Genomic DNA, 15,913 nt, shown 5'->3' on the forward strand with positions numbered 1-15,913 from the left:
CATTCTTGTAAATCACTGCCTCATGGTTTCACATTCTTCTCAAAGTGTGATGCCCAAGTGTGCAAGCCACGCACGTCAGCCCCTTTAAGCTACTGCACAGTCAAGCAAAAACATTTCAAGCGTTCATGCGCTTAATCAGCCAAGCGCTATGAAAAAAAAGGGGTTATGCTGCTCAGGACACACAAATATGCAGATTCAGTCACTGAACCAACAATGATTAAAGTTAAATTTCTGTATGTGTGTTCAGAATTCAAAATGGTGAAATAACCCATTACTTTCTTCGAGTGTGAAGTATTAGGTGCACTAAACAATAGGATGGACCTCAATTATTTTATCTCACACTGTGTCAACTCAAAGTTCAGCCCCATCCCTATTTAAAGATGCAACTGCCCTTCCAAAGCTGGAAGAGGGAATATTCAGGGTGCATGGACATGAAAGAAGGAATGCAACTACTGAAGACAGGTTTCCAGAGATTGCATGAGTTTCCTAATTAAGAATGCATGGGAAAGAAATCTTCAATTAATCCCAGTTACATTTCATGTACAATTAGTTCAATTTTTTTTAAGGGAAAAATAACTTTCTGAAAGCTTTTTACATCAACTTGGAGAAAACAGGAAGTTTTCTCCAAATGCAGTCATGCACATTTCTTATTCAAAGACATAAACATGTCACATTATAAAACATCTAATATACTGCTACTCAGTTTTAGTGAATTCCACTTACATTTGGATTTTTTCTGATGAAAATCAGACATAAGCAATCATGAAACAAAATTTGAAAGAGAAAATATCATTACAGCTTTTCTGAACCTAATGTTTGGTATTCAGAATGATTTTAGCTGGTTCAGCACAATTTGCATCTCCTTAGATACTGAAATAGTATATCCATATACAACAAGACCTGGATAATATTCAGGCTTGGGTTGATAAGTGGCAAGTAACATTTGCACCAAGTGCCAGGCAATGACCATCTCTTCCTTGACATTCAATGACATTATCATCGCAATGTCCCACTATCAAAATTCTGGCAGTTACCATGACCAGAAATTGAACTAGACAAGCTATATAAATACTGTGGCCTCAAGAACAGGACAGAGGCTAGGAATTTTGTGGAGATTAGCTCACCTCCTGACTCCCCAAAACTTGTCCACCAGCTACATGGCACAAATCAGGAGTATGGTGGGACACTCTCCACTTGTCTGGATGACAGCAGCTCCAACAACAAAAAGCTTGACACTATCAAAGGGCCATCAAGCTGCTTGACTGACATCCACCCACCAACAGTGGCAGCAGCGTATACCATCTACAAGATGCACTGCAGTAACTCATCAGGGCTCCTTTGACTGCACCTTCCAAACCTGAGAACTCTAGCATTTAAAAGGGCAAGGACAATAGATGCATAGCAATGCCATTACCTGAAAGTTCCCCTCCAAGCCACACACTATCCTAACTTTAACTATATCATTCCTTCATTGTTGCTGGGTCAAAATCCTAAAGCTCCCTTCCTAACAGCATTGTGGGTGTTCCTACACACATGGATTCCAGGAGTTCAAGAAAACAGATAACCACCACCTTAGAGGACAACTGGGGACGGGAAATAAATTGGTTTTGTTGCTGGCCTAGACAGCCGCATCTGCATCCCATGAACCAATCAATAAAAAATGGCTGAGAGGAAACAAAAATTATAATTCCGCCCTAAGAATTCAATCTGGCCATTCAGATTCTCAATAAGATCAGGGAAACAAACCATATTCACTAGAATCTTGTTTAAATTGATAAGCTGGAACAAAAATATGTATTTGAATTTGGGAATCCTCGTTAGCTTGAATGTATACTAAAAGATTTATCTTAGCATTTTTAGGATTGATTTCCTCAGATTAGAATTCAGGCTTCAATAAGCGAAAAATGATGAAATTATTAACAGAAATCCCCAAATCGCAACTATTATTTTTTTCTGTACCAATATTAAAAATCTAGTTTATTTAATCAGTATTCCTGAAGGGTTTGACACTACTGTATCAAACTTTCAAAACTCTGGCAATTCTGTGACAAATGGAGTTTCAGCTTTAACACCATTTGTAGGTTATTTCACTATCCTGATTGAGATAAATGTTGATCAGGATTATAAGCACTCCACAGAACTTTACACATGAATGAGAGACCAGTTGGAGACACCTAAAAGATAGCACTTGACAATGCAACACTGTCTTGGTACAGCACTGAGAAGCCAATCTAGATTTTGTGCTCAAGCTGGAACATAGCATCTTGGAACTGTCGGAAGTTATCACTGAGCCAAACCATTATTTTGACTTAACCTCAACTTTCATTATGCATGTTGTACCAGTTAGTGAACTATGTGACACTGTTGAAAGTGCAGTTCAATTTACAGGAACGAAAAATCATTGCACAGTAACATTTTTAAAAAACGAAACACATAGCAACATTATTCATTGAAACATGTATTAGATTAACATCCGTGGTGTCGGGTGGATGGGGCTGTCTGTCTTCAGTTTGGTGTTTGAAGTCTATTACACTTTTGACATTCCTCACTTTTTTCTGTGGATTTTGACCACTCAACACTCTCCCTAGTTACTGCACAGTAAGAAAAGGACCTCCACAAGTGTGTAAACAAACGGAAAACTTTTAAATATTAGAACCCAATCCATCAATGAAAATTCACCCAACTAACTGGCTAGCATCTCACATCCCTGTTGTGAAATCTAAAAGTGCAATCCTTCAGTAAGTATACATGATTTTGGATCTTACTGAGACGTATAATATGATGAAAGGGATGGATAGGGTAGAGGTGGAGAGGTTCTTCCTGCTCAGAAAGGACAGCAGGACTAGAGGGCACAGCCTCAAGATAAAGCAGCGGGGGGGGGGCAGTTTAGAACAGAGTTGAGGAGGAACTTCTTCACTCAAAGGGTGGTGAATCTCTGGAATTCTCTGCCCGTTGAAGTGGTGGAGGCTACCTCGCTAAATATATTTAAGACGTGGGTAGATAGGTTTTTGGTAGGCAAGGGGATTAAGGGTTATGGGGAGAAAGCGGGCAAGTGGAACTGAGCCACTTCAGATCAGCCATGATCTTATTGAATGCTGGGGCAGGCTTGAAGGGCTCGATGGCCTACTCCTGCTCCTATTTCTTATATTCTTATGATCAATATAAAAACAGAGCAGAGTAGGCCATTCAGCCCCTCGACCCTGCATGGCCATTTAATAAAATCACGACTGAATTAAAGTAACCTTTAACCTGCACGCTGCCTACCCCCATTAATCTAAGACCATAAGGCATAGGAGCAAAATTAGGCCATTCAGCCCATCGAGTCTGTCAATCATGGCTGATATTTTTCTTAACCCCATAACTCCTGATCCCCTTATTAATCAAGAACCTATCTACCTCTGTCTTAAAGACACTCAACAACTTGGTCTCCGCAGCCTTCCGCGCAAAGAGCTCCACAGATTTACCACTATCACCCCCTTTGCTTACCAGAAATCCGTCCACCTTTGCCTTAAAAATATTCAAAATCTCTGCTGCCATCACCTTTTCAGGAAGAGTTTCAAAGACTCACAATGCTCAGTGAAAATTCTCACTTCATCTCCGTTTTAAATGGGCAACCTTTTATTTTTAAACGGTGATATCCTTGTTCTAGATTCTCCCAAACATCTTTTTCACATCCACCTTGTTTAAATCTCTCAGAATATTTTGTTTCAATTAAATAAATCTCAGCAGAAATGCTGAAATATAATCACTTTAAAAAGTGGTTGAAACTACACTTGCTTATTCCTTGCCATCAGATAAGGATAAGCATACCCCAGAATGGTCCTATCAGAAAAGGGATATGTTTTTGAAGGAACTGATTTGTTATCTAACTAACTAAACAGATTTGTAACTACTGTTCTCAAGAACCATTAGTTCATCTTAAAACTTTCTAGTTTCAATTTTATTCAACCAAAAGCAAGAGAAAGTCACAGTCTCTTCCTTCATCATAGTAGATGGTTATGTTATCCCTATCACCAGCTCATCCAATTAGTTGATACCTATAATCTTCAATTCTAGTTGCAATATGCTGTCAAAATGACTTGTGAGTTGAAATATTGCAGCTTAAAATGCTTGCAATGGATATAAATGAAGATGTTTTGCCACCTCTACCAAACAAAAGATAAGTACTCCATTAAATAAAAGTTCTCAACAGTTCTTTTTCAACATCCAGTTTCTAAATATTAAGAACAAATTTGCACTAAAAGCAGTTGTTACCATTCAATAAATGCTTTCCCTTGTGCTTCCTTTTACCTCTAATTTATGGCTATGATTTTAACTTTACACATCAGAGGAACATTCTCTTGCCTTTAGTTTGTGTTACTCACCGATATGAAATTACTCAGTTGTTTGACTTTCTGTTCCAACTGTTCTCGCTCCTGCTTTAGTTCAGCACTCCATTTCAACAATTTCTGCTTTTCTTCTTCTTTTGCTGAAGAATAAAGAAAGTAAAATTTGAGAACCTTCAAAAAGGCAATAGTTAAAAAATTTACAAATGTAACTAATATTCAAGATTGTCTAGCACTTCTATTCAAATTACCAAAGAAGAGAAGGAAGAAAGAGATAAGAGTACACAAAATGACATGAATTGCATCTGCTGAGATTTTACCAACACATTAACTTTAAATGTAACACGAACAACCCTGGCCAGGAAACATGAATGGTTTTGTCTTTTTCACTAAAATCTATACGCGTTTTGTTGAAATGTGATTTGTGTTACACTTCTGGCCAACTTGACTTTCCAAATGGGTGAACACATTGTATTTGACCGTTTTAATAAAGCAATGTGACCCACTATGATGAGACAATGATTCAGTTTTCAAGCAGTACCCTTAACAGGATCATCTGCTCCTACAATGAATATCTATGTAATGTCTCCCAACAGTGAAAGGATCAATCTAATTTATAGCTGTTCTGATACATAATCAACAATAAGCCAGTATTTCTTGAAGACAAACTCAGTATGGCAAGCTCTTACCAGCTTTGTAGGCAATGTAAGAATGGACAATAGCTAGTGTCCCAGGCCACGGGATAGCTTCTTCCTTTTTCAGAATCTAAAAACAAAATGTTTTTAACCATGATGGATAACATGTCATTTGCTTAAACTCTTTTCAGCATATGTTAAGACTGTAAACAAAAACAATTTGCAACTGACGTGAGAGACAAGAAAAGACTTGCCTTTACGTAAAGGCTGATCAATCCGTAAAGTACTGAAGTAAACTTTTTCTTTGTAATTTTCTTTCTCTTAATATTAATACCTAATAGAATATTGTTTGCATTTCAATTGAAGAAAATTAGATTTATTCAATCATTGTGTATCAACAGCACTGCCCAAATTGTGCCTGGGAATGCACATGACAAATGGATGACCATGGTAGAGAATAAACCAGTTAATCTCTTTGTGCTTGGAGGTGGTCTCAGATATTCTCAGTAGAGATGTAGCAGATTGAGATGCCAACAACATGCTTTAATCACAGCCATACAAAAAAAATCTTTTCTTTACAGGTGCAATATTTCCTTTACTTCACACCACCTATCCATAGGTGCATCTTCAAAAGGTTCATGACCAAGAGTTCTAAATAACAGCTGGTTCAAGTGAGTACTAGATTTGAATCTGTCCAAACTAAATTTCACTCTGGATCTTTAACAGTGACCTAACAGCATTTTCCCTGTTCTAAACATAAACGTACTGTTTGAAGTATTTAAGTTAAGCTGCAACATTTTGAGTCAGGAATAATAAACTGATCATCGTAATTCCCAATAACCAGAGAATAGCCAAAATGTTAATTTGGCTGGCTCATTACTGATTTTATTAAGTTATTGTCCTGAGTCATATCTATGTGTATACCCTGGAGTGTTTGAGACACTGTATGGCGTAACAAAAGAAAAATGAAAGAAAGCAAATCCCATCAAAGTTACCAAAACAAAACCCTACAACTACTAGAGTTATATTAGACTAAATTAAGTCTAAGGCACTGTCTAAGCCCACACCTGCTCCTGACATTTGGGACAAATCCACATTCCTTTGGGAATGGCTTTTAATGGCGGGTCCAGGCACTCCAGGTGATACACACGAGAACAAGTGTCACACATCAGCAGCTGTCCACTACGTCGACACACAGAGCAGAAATCCTCATGGATGTCACCCTATCAAAAAACAAAGTTACACAATCATTTACATGGCTTAAATTATAATTTGGGTTTTAATTTTTGCTATAGTTCTAATTTTAGTGGTTCCCAATATGGTAGACACATGCCTATGTAAGCACACGTCCTAGGCACTATGACATCTATAACACGGAGTTCTGATGAGATCCAAATTTGGATCCCTTCAGAGCGGAATTTTCCACTCAAGCTTTCCTTAATACAACTTAGTTTATGGCCTAGGATGGAAGTAAAAGCAAATCTCGGTTGGGAACAGCCTAACTGCACCATTCAAATGCAGCACAAAGTAGATCAACCAAGGAGTGGCACTGACTGGATCAATGGAGATGCCAAAGGGCTGGACCGCAAATGAGACAGGTGGAACTCAAAAATTGTGGAATTTGAAAGGTTCTTTCTTAATCTTTTCCTTTCAAAATTATTACACATTTAGCTGCAACTTTACACAAATTGCTTGCTAACAGCGCAATTTAAATCCAGACCTAATTAAGTTTTTATTAATTACATCAATGGATACTATATTGGCTCCTAACAAGATATCTTGTACAACAGAATGTTCATTGCTGTATCTCAAGAAAACTGAAGAACTAAATAATAATTAAATGAATGAATGAGTAAATAAATACAGATAGCAATTGTGATTAGGTTGCACTGTGGACAGGCAGTTGAAATAGATTACATTTCCCTCCAAATAAATCAATTGGTTTTCCCATCCATCTTTTGCTTTATATGCCCTTCTAAATAGATCTTGAGATCGATTGCAGGCCTTATCAACTTTGCCAAACAGTACTTTCCAGTCCAAGCTGCCTTTACTTTTGAATCCTAATCACCTTTGAAATAAAAATCCCTCTTCAAGTTCAGTGCTTAAAGAGAGCCTGATACATTTTAAACAAAAATAAATGCACTCACAGACAAAGTTGTATTTTTTGTGATGTTTTCAATGTCGTTTGTCTCATCTTGTATCTTGTTGACAGGGCCCCTTTGTAAAGTAGCCCTTGTGGCTAAATAGGGCAAACCCTAGTTAAAGATGTTTTAAAATGAAAAAAATTAAAATAAAGCTGTAATTGTCCATTCGTGGTTTGCATGTCAACCTATCTAGATTCTTCTATGAATTGTTACTGGATTTAATTGTGTTGTTGTTCCAATTGCCTTTTGTGTGCAACAAATATACAAATTCTTACACACACAAAGCATGATTTAACATACATGTTCCATTGTGCTTTGGGAAAAATCATTCAGTTCTCAATGAGAAGGCATCAAGTTCAAGGACAGATTAAAGACTGCAACTAAATATTATTCAAAGTTAAAACTGAAAGTTTGTTCCCAAAGAACAAACAGAATACCTCTTCTGACGCTCAGCAGCTTGCAAATATATGGTACTTGTAAATAAATAAAAAATTCCAATGGAGATTTCATCAGCATTGGTTTAAAAAGAATTGTGACTAGGAGAGAGCAGATTCGTAGTTAAGACTTAAGTTGATGTAAATGAAAAAAAACTTTAAAATGCTCCCCCATAAATTCAACATTAATATTACTGTTTTTGTTACTTCCAGAACAAACATTTTTCAAGAAATGTACTCTTACCAGAAATCATATTGAATTTGATATTTATTAATCCTTCAAAGAATTTTCCAACTAAAATGTTATTTTTCATTCTAGTTCTGGACATTAAAATTTTTTGATATATCATAATAAACAATCTCAGAATTAAAAATAATTTCTCACTGGCAGGAGTTCTTGTTTACAAAATCTGCATCTATTAAAATTTCATATTGAACTTCAAAGGGAACATGGAGTGAGAAAATCAAGGTCAAGAAAAGTTCATTCCTCTTGTAGGTTAACGCTCCCATTTTAGCACACAATTAAAATATAAGCAACCCCACTGTTTTATCTCTACCAGCCTGCAGATTATTCCAAATATTTACAAAGTATTCAAAACATATTGTTAGAGATAGAGTAATAATGGAGTGCAATAGTGATAAATTATTATGGATGAATGACAGAAAAGAGCACGTGAATGAGTTCTCTCATGAATCAAATCATAACAATCATCAGTAACTGTATTTTCTCAAACAATTTTAAAACACATCTTTAAATAACCGCATAAGAAGATGATTAGAAAAGTAAATATTCAACAAGTTTGCCATCACAATCAAATACACTACATTGGCAATGTGCTGGAGGCTTAAGCCCATGTTTTACACAACAAACTCATTCTCAGTGTTTGACCGATTTTCCAGGTATGGTATGGCCAACTGATTCACTAGACATACCTAATAGAACATGGGAACACGAACATGATTGATCTATGACCTAACTCCATTTCAGGTCTTTGCTCCATATTCCTTAATTACCTTGGATTTTAAAAATTATCAATCCCAGGTTTAAAATTAATATTTGATCTAGATTCAATCGCTGCGTGCAGAACATGACAGTATTAAAAACAGTAAGAGTAAACCATTTCACCTCTTGAGCCTGTTCTTATTCAACAGGAGTCAGATCGTGGTCTCAACTCCACTTTCCTGCCTGCTTTCAAAGCCCTCAACTCCCTTACGAATCAAAAATCTGTCTAATTGGGTCAAAGTAACTCAATGACCCTGCCTGTACTGCTTGCAAACAAAGAGAATTCCAAGCACTAATGATGCTGTGAGAGAAGAAATTCCAGATCTCCATCTTAAATAGGAGACTGTTTATTTTCAAACTGTGCCCCCTACTTCAAGATTAACACACAAGAAAATCCTCTCTGCAGCAACCATCAGGATCTTATGTTTCAATATGATCACCTCTCATTCTTCTAAACTTCTATTAACATAGGCCCAGACCTTCCTCTCAAGACAACTATCATCTCAGGAATCTAGCGAACCTTCTCTGAATTGCCTTTATGTCAAGTATAGCCCGCTTACAAAAGGGAGACTGAAACTCTGCAGACCCAAGGAGTGGTCTCAATAGCTCTCTGTATAGTTGTAGCAAGATTTCTCTATTCCATCCCCTTGCAATAAAGGCCATCATTTTATTTGTTTTGCTCTTCTTGCAAGCTAATTTTTTTGAGATTCATCATCTCTCAGTTTAAATAATATTGTTTTTCTATTCTTCCTACCAACATAGATAACCTCATTTACCTAATAATAATCCAGCTGCTAAACATTTGCCTGTTCACTTAACCTATCTATACTCGTTTGTGGACCTTCTGACTGGATTTTCGTCTTGGGTTCATGAAATACAAGTCAGGCCTTGTAGTTTCCCAAATGTGAACCTGCCTCTGAGCTCAATTTGTGCCATAATTTTTTTCTTGAGAGCCAGGGCAGATTCCAGGTTTCGTGTCAGAGATGTGATTGGGTGCTAGTGTGGGCTTAAACTCAGGCCAGGAAGAGTCTTGGGTGCAGACCTCTGTCCAACATAAGAGTAGTTATATATGGGGAGGTGATGGCCTAATGATACTATCGCTAGATTATTAATTCAGAAACTCCAGGGACCCAAGTTCACATCACGTCACAACAGATGGTGGAATTTGAATTCAATGAAAAAATCTGGAATTAAGAATCTACTCATGACCATGAAACCACTGGCAACTGTCAGAAAAACCCATCTGGTTCACTAATGTGCTTTAGGGACAAAAATCTGCCATCTTTACGTAGTCTGGCCTACATGTCACTCCAGAACCACAGCAACGTGGTGGACTCAACTGCCCTCGGGCAACTAGGGATGGGAAATAAAAGCCAGTGATGCACATGTCCCATGAATGAAGTTTCGGTTTTGTGAAGGGGAGGTTGTGTCTCACTAACTTGATCGAGTTTTTCACAGAAGTGATGAAGATGATTGATGAGGGTAAGGTAGTGGATGTTGTCTACATGGACTTCAGTAAGGCCTTTGACATGGCAAACTGGTACAGAGGATGTAGTCACATGGGATCAGAGATGAGTTGGCAAGATGGATACAGAAATGTCTCAGTCATAGAAGACAGAGGGTAGTAATTGAAGGGTACGTTTCTGGAGAACTGTGACTATATATAAAAAAATGATTTGGAGAAAAATGTTACTGGTTTGATTAGCAAGTTTGCAGACAACACAATGGTTAGTAGAATCGTGCATAGTGATGTGGACCGTCAGAGGATACAGCGGGATATAGATCGGTTGGAGACTTGTGTGGAGAAATGGCAGATGGAGTTTAATCTAGACAAATGTGAGATAATGCATTTTGGAAGATCTAATAAAGGTGGGAAATATACAGTAAATGGCAGAACCCTTAAGAGTATTGATAAGCAGAGGGACCTGGATGTACAGGTATTCAGGTCACTGAAAGTGGCAACACAGGTGAAGGTAGTCAAGATGGCATATGGCATGCTTCGTCCGGCGCCTTCAGTTTAAAAATTGGCAAGTCACGTTGCAGCTTTATAGAACCTTAATTGGGCCGCACTTAGAACCACACTTGGAATATAGTGTTCAGTTCTGCTCGCCATACCAGAAGGATGTGGAGGCTTTGGAGAGGGTACGGTAAATAATTACCAGGATGTTGTGTGATATGGAGGACATTAGTTATGAACAAAGGTTGGAGAATCTTGGTTTGTTCTCATTAGAATGACAGAGGTTGAGAGGCAACCTGATAAAAGTCTACAAGATTATGAGGGGCATGGGCGGAATGGATAGTCAGAAGCTTTTTCCTAGGGTGGAAGAGTCAATTGCCAGGGGCATAGGTTTAAGGTGCAAGGGACAAGGTTTAAAGGAGATGGATGGAGGAAGAGGGGAGGGGCAGGGGGAGCAGGGGCCGGGGGACACGAGAGATTGAGTGTAGGCGGGATGGACTTTGTGGCTATCATATTGGCCACTAATGGTGACGGGTGACACCAAGCTACAAGTGTGTTCAACAGAAGTGATTCAGACCTGTGACAAGGAGGTAGCAAATGTGTTTCGGGTGCACCATCACCGTCTTCTGCAGCAGACACCAGCCCAGAGACACACACTTAACTTTAGAACTTGATGTGCAAGAGGTGTCAGAAGCAGAGTTGTTTGCACATAGCCTCTCCCCCACCGAGGGAGGGCAGTGACAGGAATGCTCCCCACAGGATTAGGAGCAAAAGCCCCAGGAATCTCTCTTTGGGACTGTGTATTTGGCTAGGCAGTGACAGGTACGCAACCATCTGGTTGAGCTCCCTGAGACATCGAGAGGTCTTGTACTACGAATGAAGGAGTACGTGATGGATATGAGTTTTGCTATCTCTCAGGTTAGGGGCACGCAATCCCCTAACATCAACATCCTGGCGGTTGCCATTGACCAGAAACTTAACTAGACCAACCATATAAATACTGTGGCTACAAAAACAAATCAGAGGCTCAGAATTCTACATTGAGTAACTCACCTCCTAATTTCTCAAAGTCTGTTCACCATACATAAAGCACAAGTCAGGACTACAATAGAATACTGATACAGTACTGAGTGCAGCTCCAGGAAGCTCAACACCTCTATAATGAGGCAGTCTAATTGATTGACACCTCATCCACAACCTTAAACATTCTCTCTCTCCACCATAATTGCCATTCCTTCAATGTCACTGGGCCAATATGCTGGAGCTCATTATGCGTGCACCTACACCATATGGACTGCAGTAATTCAAGGAGGCAACATTCATCATCTTCATTCTTGAGGGCAATTAGGGATGGCCAACAAATGCTTGCCTTGCACACCATAAAAAATATTCATTAAAAAAGGGCTTCAACTGTAGCAGTTTCTTATGCAGGACTTTATTGAATGCCTTCTAAAAACCTATATAAATACTATATATGAATATTCCCTGTTCACCACTTTAAGCACTTTTTCAAAAGATTCAGTCAAGATTGTCAGACAGGGCATAACCTTTGCAAAACCATGTTGGCTGACTGTTCGGATACATCTAAGGGCTGACTGATTTATCATATATGGAAAACAGCTAACTTATTCATAGATAATTAAAGTTTTCAGTGATAAGGGATAGGGCCTGGGTGGGATTGTTGGTGATGCAGGCTTGAAGGGCGAATGGCCTTCTTCTGCACTGTAGGGATTCTGTGAGAAAAAGCCAGTGAGTGAATTTCAATATGAGTTCCAAATATGGAAATCTCAGAACATTTTTGGGGTAAAATATCTGATTACAAAGCAATGGAATACTCCATCTTTCTGTTAATATATTCAAGTAAACCATCAAAAATATTTAGAAAATAGACAAAAATGTCAATTGCAAATTGTGATAATTGGGCACCTTGTATTGCACAAGGCACTGATATCATAGAGCTAATGTTGGGGCTCTGCATCTTGTAAACCACCAAAACTAGAATTTAAAAGAGGAATCACAGAAATTAAAAATAAGACTAATAAACTTGATGAGAAACTGAAGTTTCGCACCGATGATTTAATGTGAGCTCTTGATTAAGTTACAGCTTTGCAATATACTCTGAAGTGTGAAACGTTGCTCCTACCATGCCTTGTCTGTCAATATAAAAAGCAGTTGATAGCAAACACAGGAAACTCCAGCTCAAACTGCCCTATTCTGCTGACTGAAGGTGAAAATGAAGAAGTGTCATTTTCAAGTCACAAGTTACTTCAAATACTAGAAAAACACTCAAGCTACTTAATTTGGGGGGGGGCGGGGGAAGCGAGGGAGCGAAGCAGTGGGGTGGGATCCAGATGGTTAATAGCATCCAAACACAAGCCACACAATTTATTTCTGTGTGATGCTTGAGTAAATTACTGGTACAACAAATTTGTCATCTACAATTTTGACCTGTGTGGCAAAATATCCACAAATTGAGTTGCAGAATGTCCTGCCATCTTGCAAGTAAGTACACTGAATCATATTTAGCAAAGGAATTATGTAAATTCTAAGGGACAATGAAGGCCTGAGCCTCAGTTAAACTGAGCATGCAGTAATACAAATAAATTGTATAGGAGTGATCTGACTTTCAACATAGAAATAAAGACTAGTTATAATGTAGTCTGTGTTGCAGTATATAGGTGGAGGTATTGTTTAGCAACTATGCATTTACATAAAGGATATGGTGAGTGAGCGAGCAAGGTGAAGGTAGGAGGAGGAAAGGCTCATAATGTAGTTAAAATTTCCAAGCTATTCCTTTTGTTACCCACTACCCGTATACAAGAAAAATAAATAAATCTGTATAATTAATACCTCATAATGTGTTGACTTATTAACCCTATGAAATTTGGTAACTTACATCTACAGAGCTGGGGCTGGATGCAGACTGTGCTGGAGCGCCAAAACTGAGCAAATTCTCTGTTTTTTCGAAATCTGGGGAGGCAGGATGACTCGGAGGGGAAGAAGGTGCCATTGCCCCCATGCCCAGCACACTAGTGTACTTAGGAGGGCGACCTACATACAAGAAAAAAAAGAACACCAAATATATATACACATACCTTCAACCACTGATCCTCATTGGCTGCCATTGAGGAAAGGGGAGGAGGAGCATAGACAATTGTTAATAAACAGTTACAAGTAAAGGTCAAAACAAGGAACAAGCAATTATACATAAAGGCAAGTAATAAAAAGGGAAAAAATAAAGTTAACAAATTTGTCAGCAGTAATATGATGAACAAATATAACTTGGTGTAAGGTACAGAAATGACCAAAAACTATAAAAGGTAATACTGGTAATCTTATTATGTTATGAATATAAAAAATAATGGCTTTTCTGATCAGATTTCCAAAACCATAACTTGAGGGTTAACTATCTAACAAGCAATGAAGATGTAACAAATCAGTATATAGCATAATTGTTTTAGCGATACTATTTAAGGGCTTCCCAGTTGTTTGGCACATAATGACAGTTCCTCAAATTCCAATTTTATGTTTCAGAAAAAAGCTGCATTTGATTAACTGAAAATAACATTTCATTATAATTATTATAACCATTTTTATAAAAGCAGCCCCAAATATCTTCTGCAAAATCTTGGAAAATAATCCTATTCAGGAAACCCATGCATATATTTATTCAACCGCAGATGTATTTGTTAATATGCAACATAATGCAGAGTGAAGAAACTGTCAATACTCATAGAACCTTAATTAAGTAGCATGAGTTAAGCATCCGGTTTGGAAAGTCATCATAAAGCTATTGTTTCTTCCAAACATCTGAATTTGAAAGACCAAGTGGGTCAGGCTTTTCAAGGTAGGTGAAGGAAACTGAGAAGAATTAATACATTCACTGCATAATCATCATCAGGAGCTAAACCTCTAGCACTTGCGATGATCCAAATCAGTATCCAAATAACAAAATAGCAGCAAAGCTACCCTGGAACCAATTTGGAACCAAAGAGGAAAAGCATGTGATAAAATAATAAAAATTGCTGCATAAGAGGAGTCTGTCTGAAAGAACTATTCACTTACTCCATTCTCCAAAGCTTTAAAAGGTAATTATCCATCTCTTAAAAACCATTGAAGATTCTACTTCCACCACTACTTCTGTAGAAGTCATTCCATGGTCGAACAATCTCATGTAAAAAGAATTCCAAACCCCTTGCTTCATTCCTCTGAGTTTAAATTTATGCTCTCAAAAGCTATTGATATATACCAACTAGCGCAAATTTACCAAATCAGAACTCCTAATTATTGGCTATACGGTGCACATTCATCCTACAGGTTTCACCAAGTCTTCTCACTGAGTGGCCTCACTAAATCTCCCAAATTTAATGTGGCGTTGCTTCCAACCCTCCTAGAACCTACTAAGTCCAATGCAAAAGTAGCATGAAACACAGTTTTGCAATTTATTATCCCAAAATTTTTTAGTGAACTAGATCCTGAATCTAAGTAATTTTCACAATGGAAGAGAGTTGGGGCATTTGCTATTTTTCCTTCGTGTTACTCAGCATTTTCATCTTGACTTGAAGCGATGAAATGGAACTACTGTGGAGACCTAAACAATTGCTGTACCAGCATCTATTTAATCCTTAAAGAGTAATACAATTACCACTAAGTCATGAGGTTCAGGTGCCCAAATCCCACAAGTCTAAAATTGAAGTTTAACAGGGTACAGTCTGCACTTTCAGACTAATAGGATTCCAGTAATTCTAAGTTGTTGCAATGAAATTTATGCAGTAAAATAGCAACCAAAAAAAAGCCCACTGATGATGACTTTTATACCACAATGGTGATAGAGAAGTGCATTAGACTACTGGGGCAAAAAATGCAAAGTTAGATAAACTTATGGTTAAGAAGTGAAGTTGTGCTGTTCTGTTCAGTCAGACCAGGGAACAGGGATATTCAAATACTACTGATCCTTTATTATACCAAAAAAAACACTAGTAACACTTATGTTCTACATTATTGCTTACAACGCATTTCTGTTTGTTTAGTGAATGGTGTGGGCTTACTTAGGAGAGGAGAGGGTTTAAAGTCAAATGGAAGAGTAGATTCTAAAATGAAGACCTCTGTTTCCACGAACTACCCTTCATGTTTGATGGGTTAATTTAGTAATCCTTAGTTCTGCTTTCATAGGTAGCACAAATGTCAGACAAAGGGGCATTGGAAATAATGTGCTTTGCCTTTTGGCATTCTGTCAACTGAGCATCAGCAGACATCACGGCAAGATTCCATGGAGAAACCCATTGCTCATTTCATAATTGGCTAGTTACAAATTCAGTAATGGAAGGTGGTGTGGAAGCTGGCAGGGTTGAGTTGGCGGGCAAGAAAAACAGAAGGTAAAACTTTGCAAAACAGCAATTTGGAAAGTACAACCCA

At 38.0% G+C, this 15,913-nt stretch overlaps 1 protein-coding gene across 5 annotated transcripts in view; it reads right to left on the minus strand.

Annotated features, from left to right (window-relative positions):
- phf21aa (PHD finger protein 21Aa) overlaps positions 1 to 15,913 on the minus strand; it is a 351,791-nt gene that overhangs the window by 26,193 nt on the left and 309,685 nt on the right. For 3 of the 5 annotated variants that reach the window (XM_080190505.1, XM_080190504.1, XM_080190509.1), the window contains 5 exons: positions 13,395 to 13,549; positions 7,108 to 7,215; positions 6,028 to 6,183; positions 5,015 to 5,090; positions 4,365 to 4,468 (listed from right to left, as the gene is read on the minus strand). In XM_080190505.1, coding sequence (XP_080046631.1) covers positions 4,365 to 4,468; positions 5,015 to 5,090; positions 6,028 to 6,183; positions 7,108 to 7,215; positions 13,395 to 13,549 — 599 coding nt within the window. Of the gene's footprint in view, positions 1 to 4,364; positions 4,469 to 5,014; positions 5,091 to 6,027; positions 6,184 to 7,107; positions 7,216 to 13,394; positions 13,550 to 13,593; positions 13,617 to 15,913 lie in introns of all 5 variants that reach the window. The other 2 variants (XM_080190506.1, XM_080190507.1) reach the window with 2 other exon arrangements.

The sequence above is a fragment of the Carcharhinus amblyrhynchos genome, chromosome 6 (genome assembly GCF_965287045.1).
Source record: "Carcharhinus amblyrhynchos chromosome 6, sCarAmb.v2.hapA, whole genome shotgun sequence".
In the NCBI taxonomy this organism is placed as follows: Eukaryota; Metazoa; Chordata; class Chondrichthyes; order Carcharhiniformes; family Carcharhinidae; genus Carcharhinus; species Carcharhinus amblyrhynchos.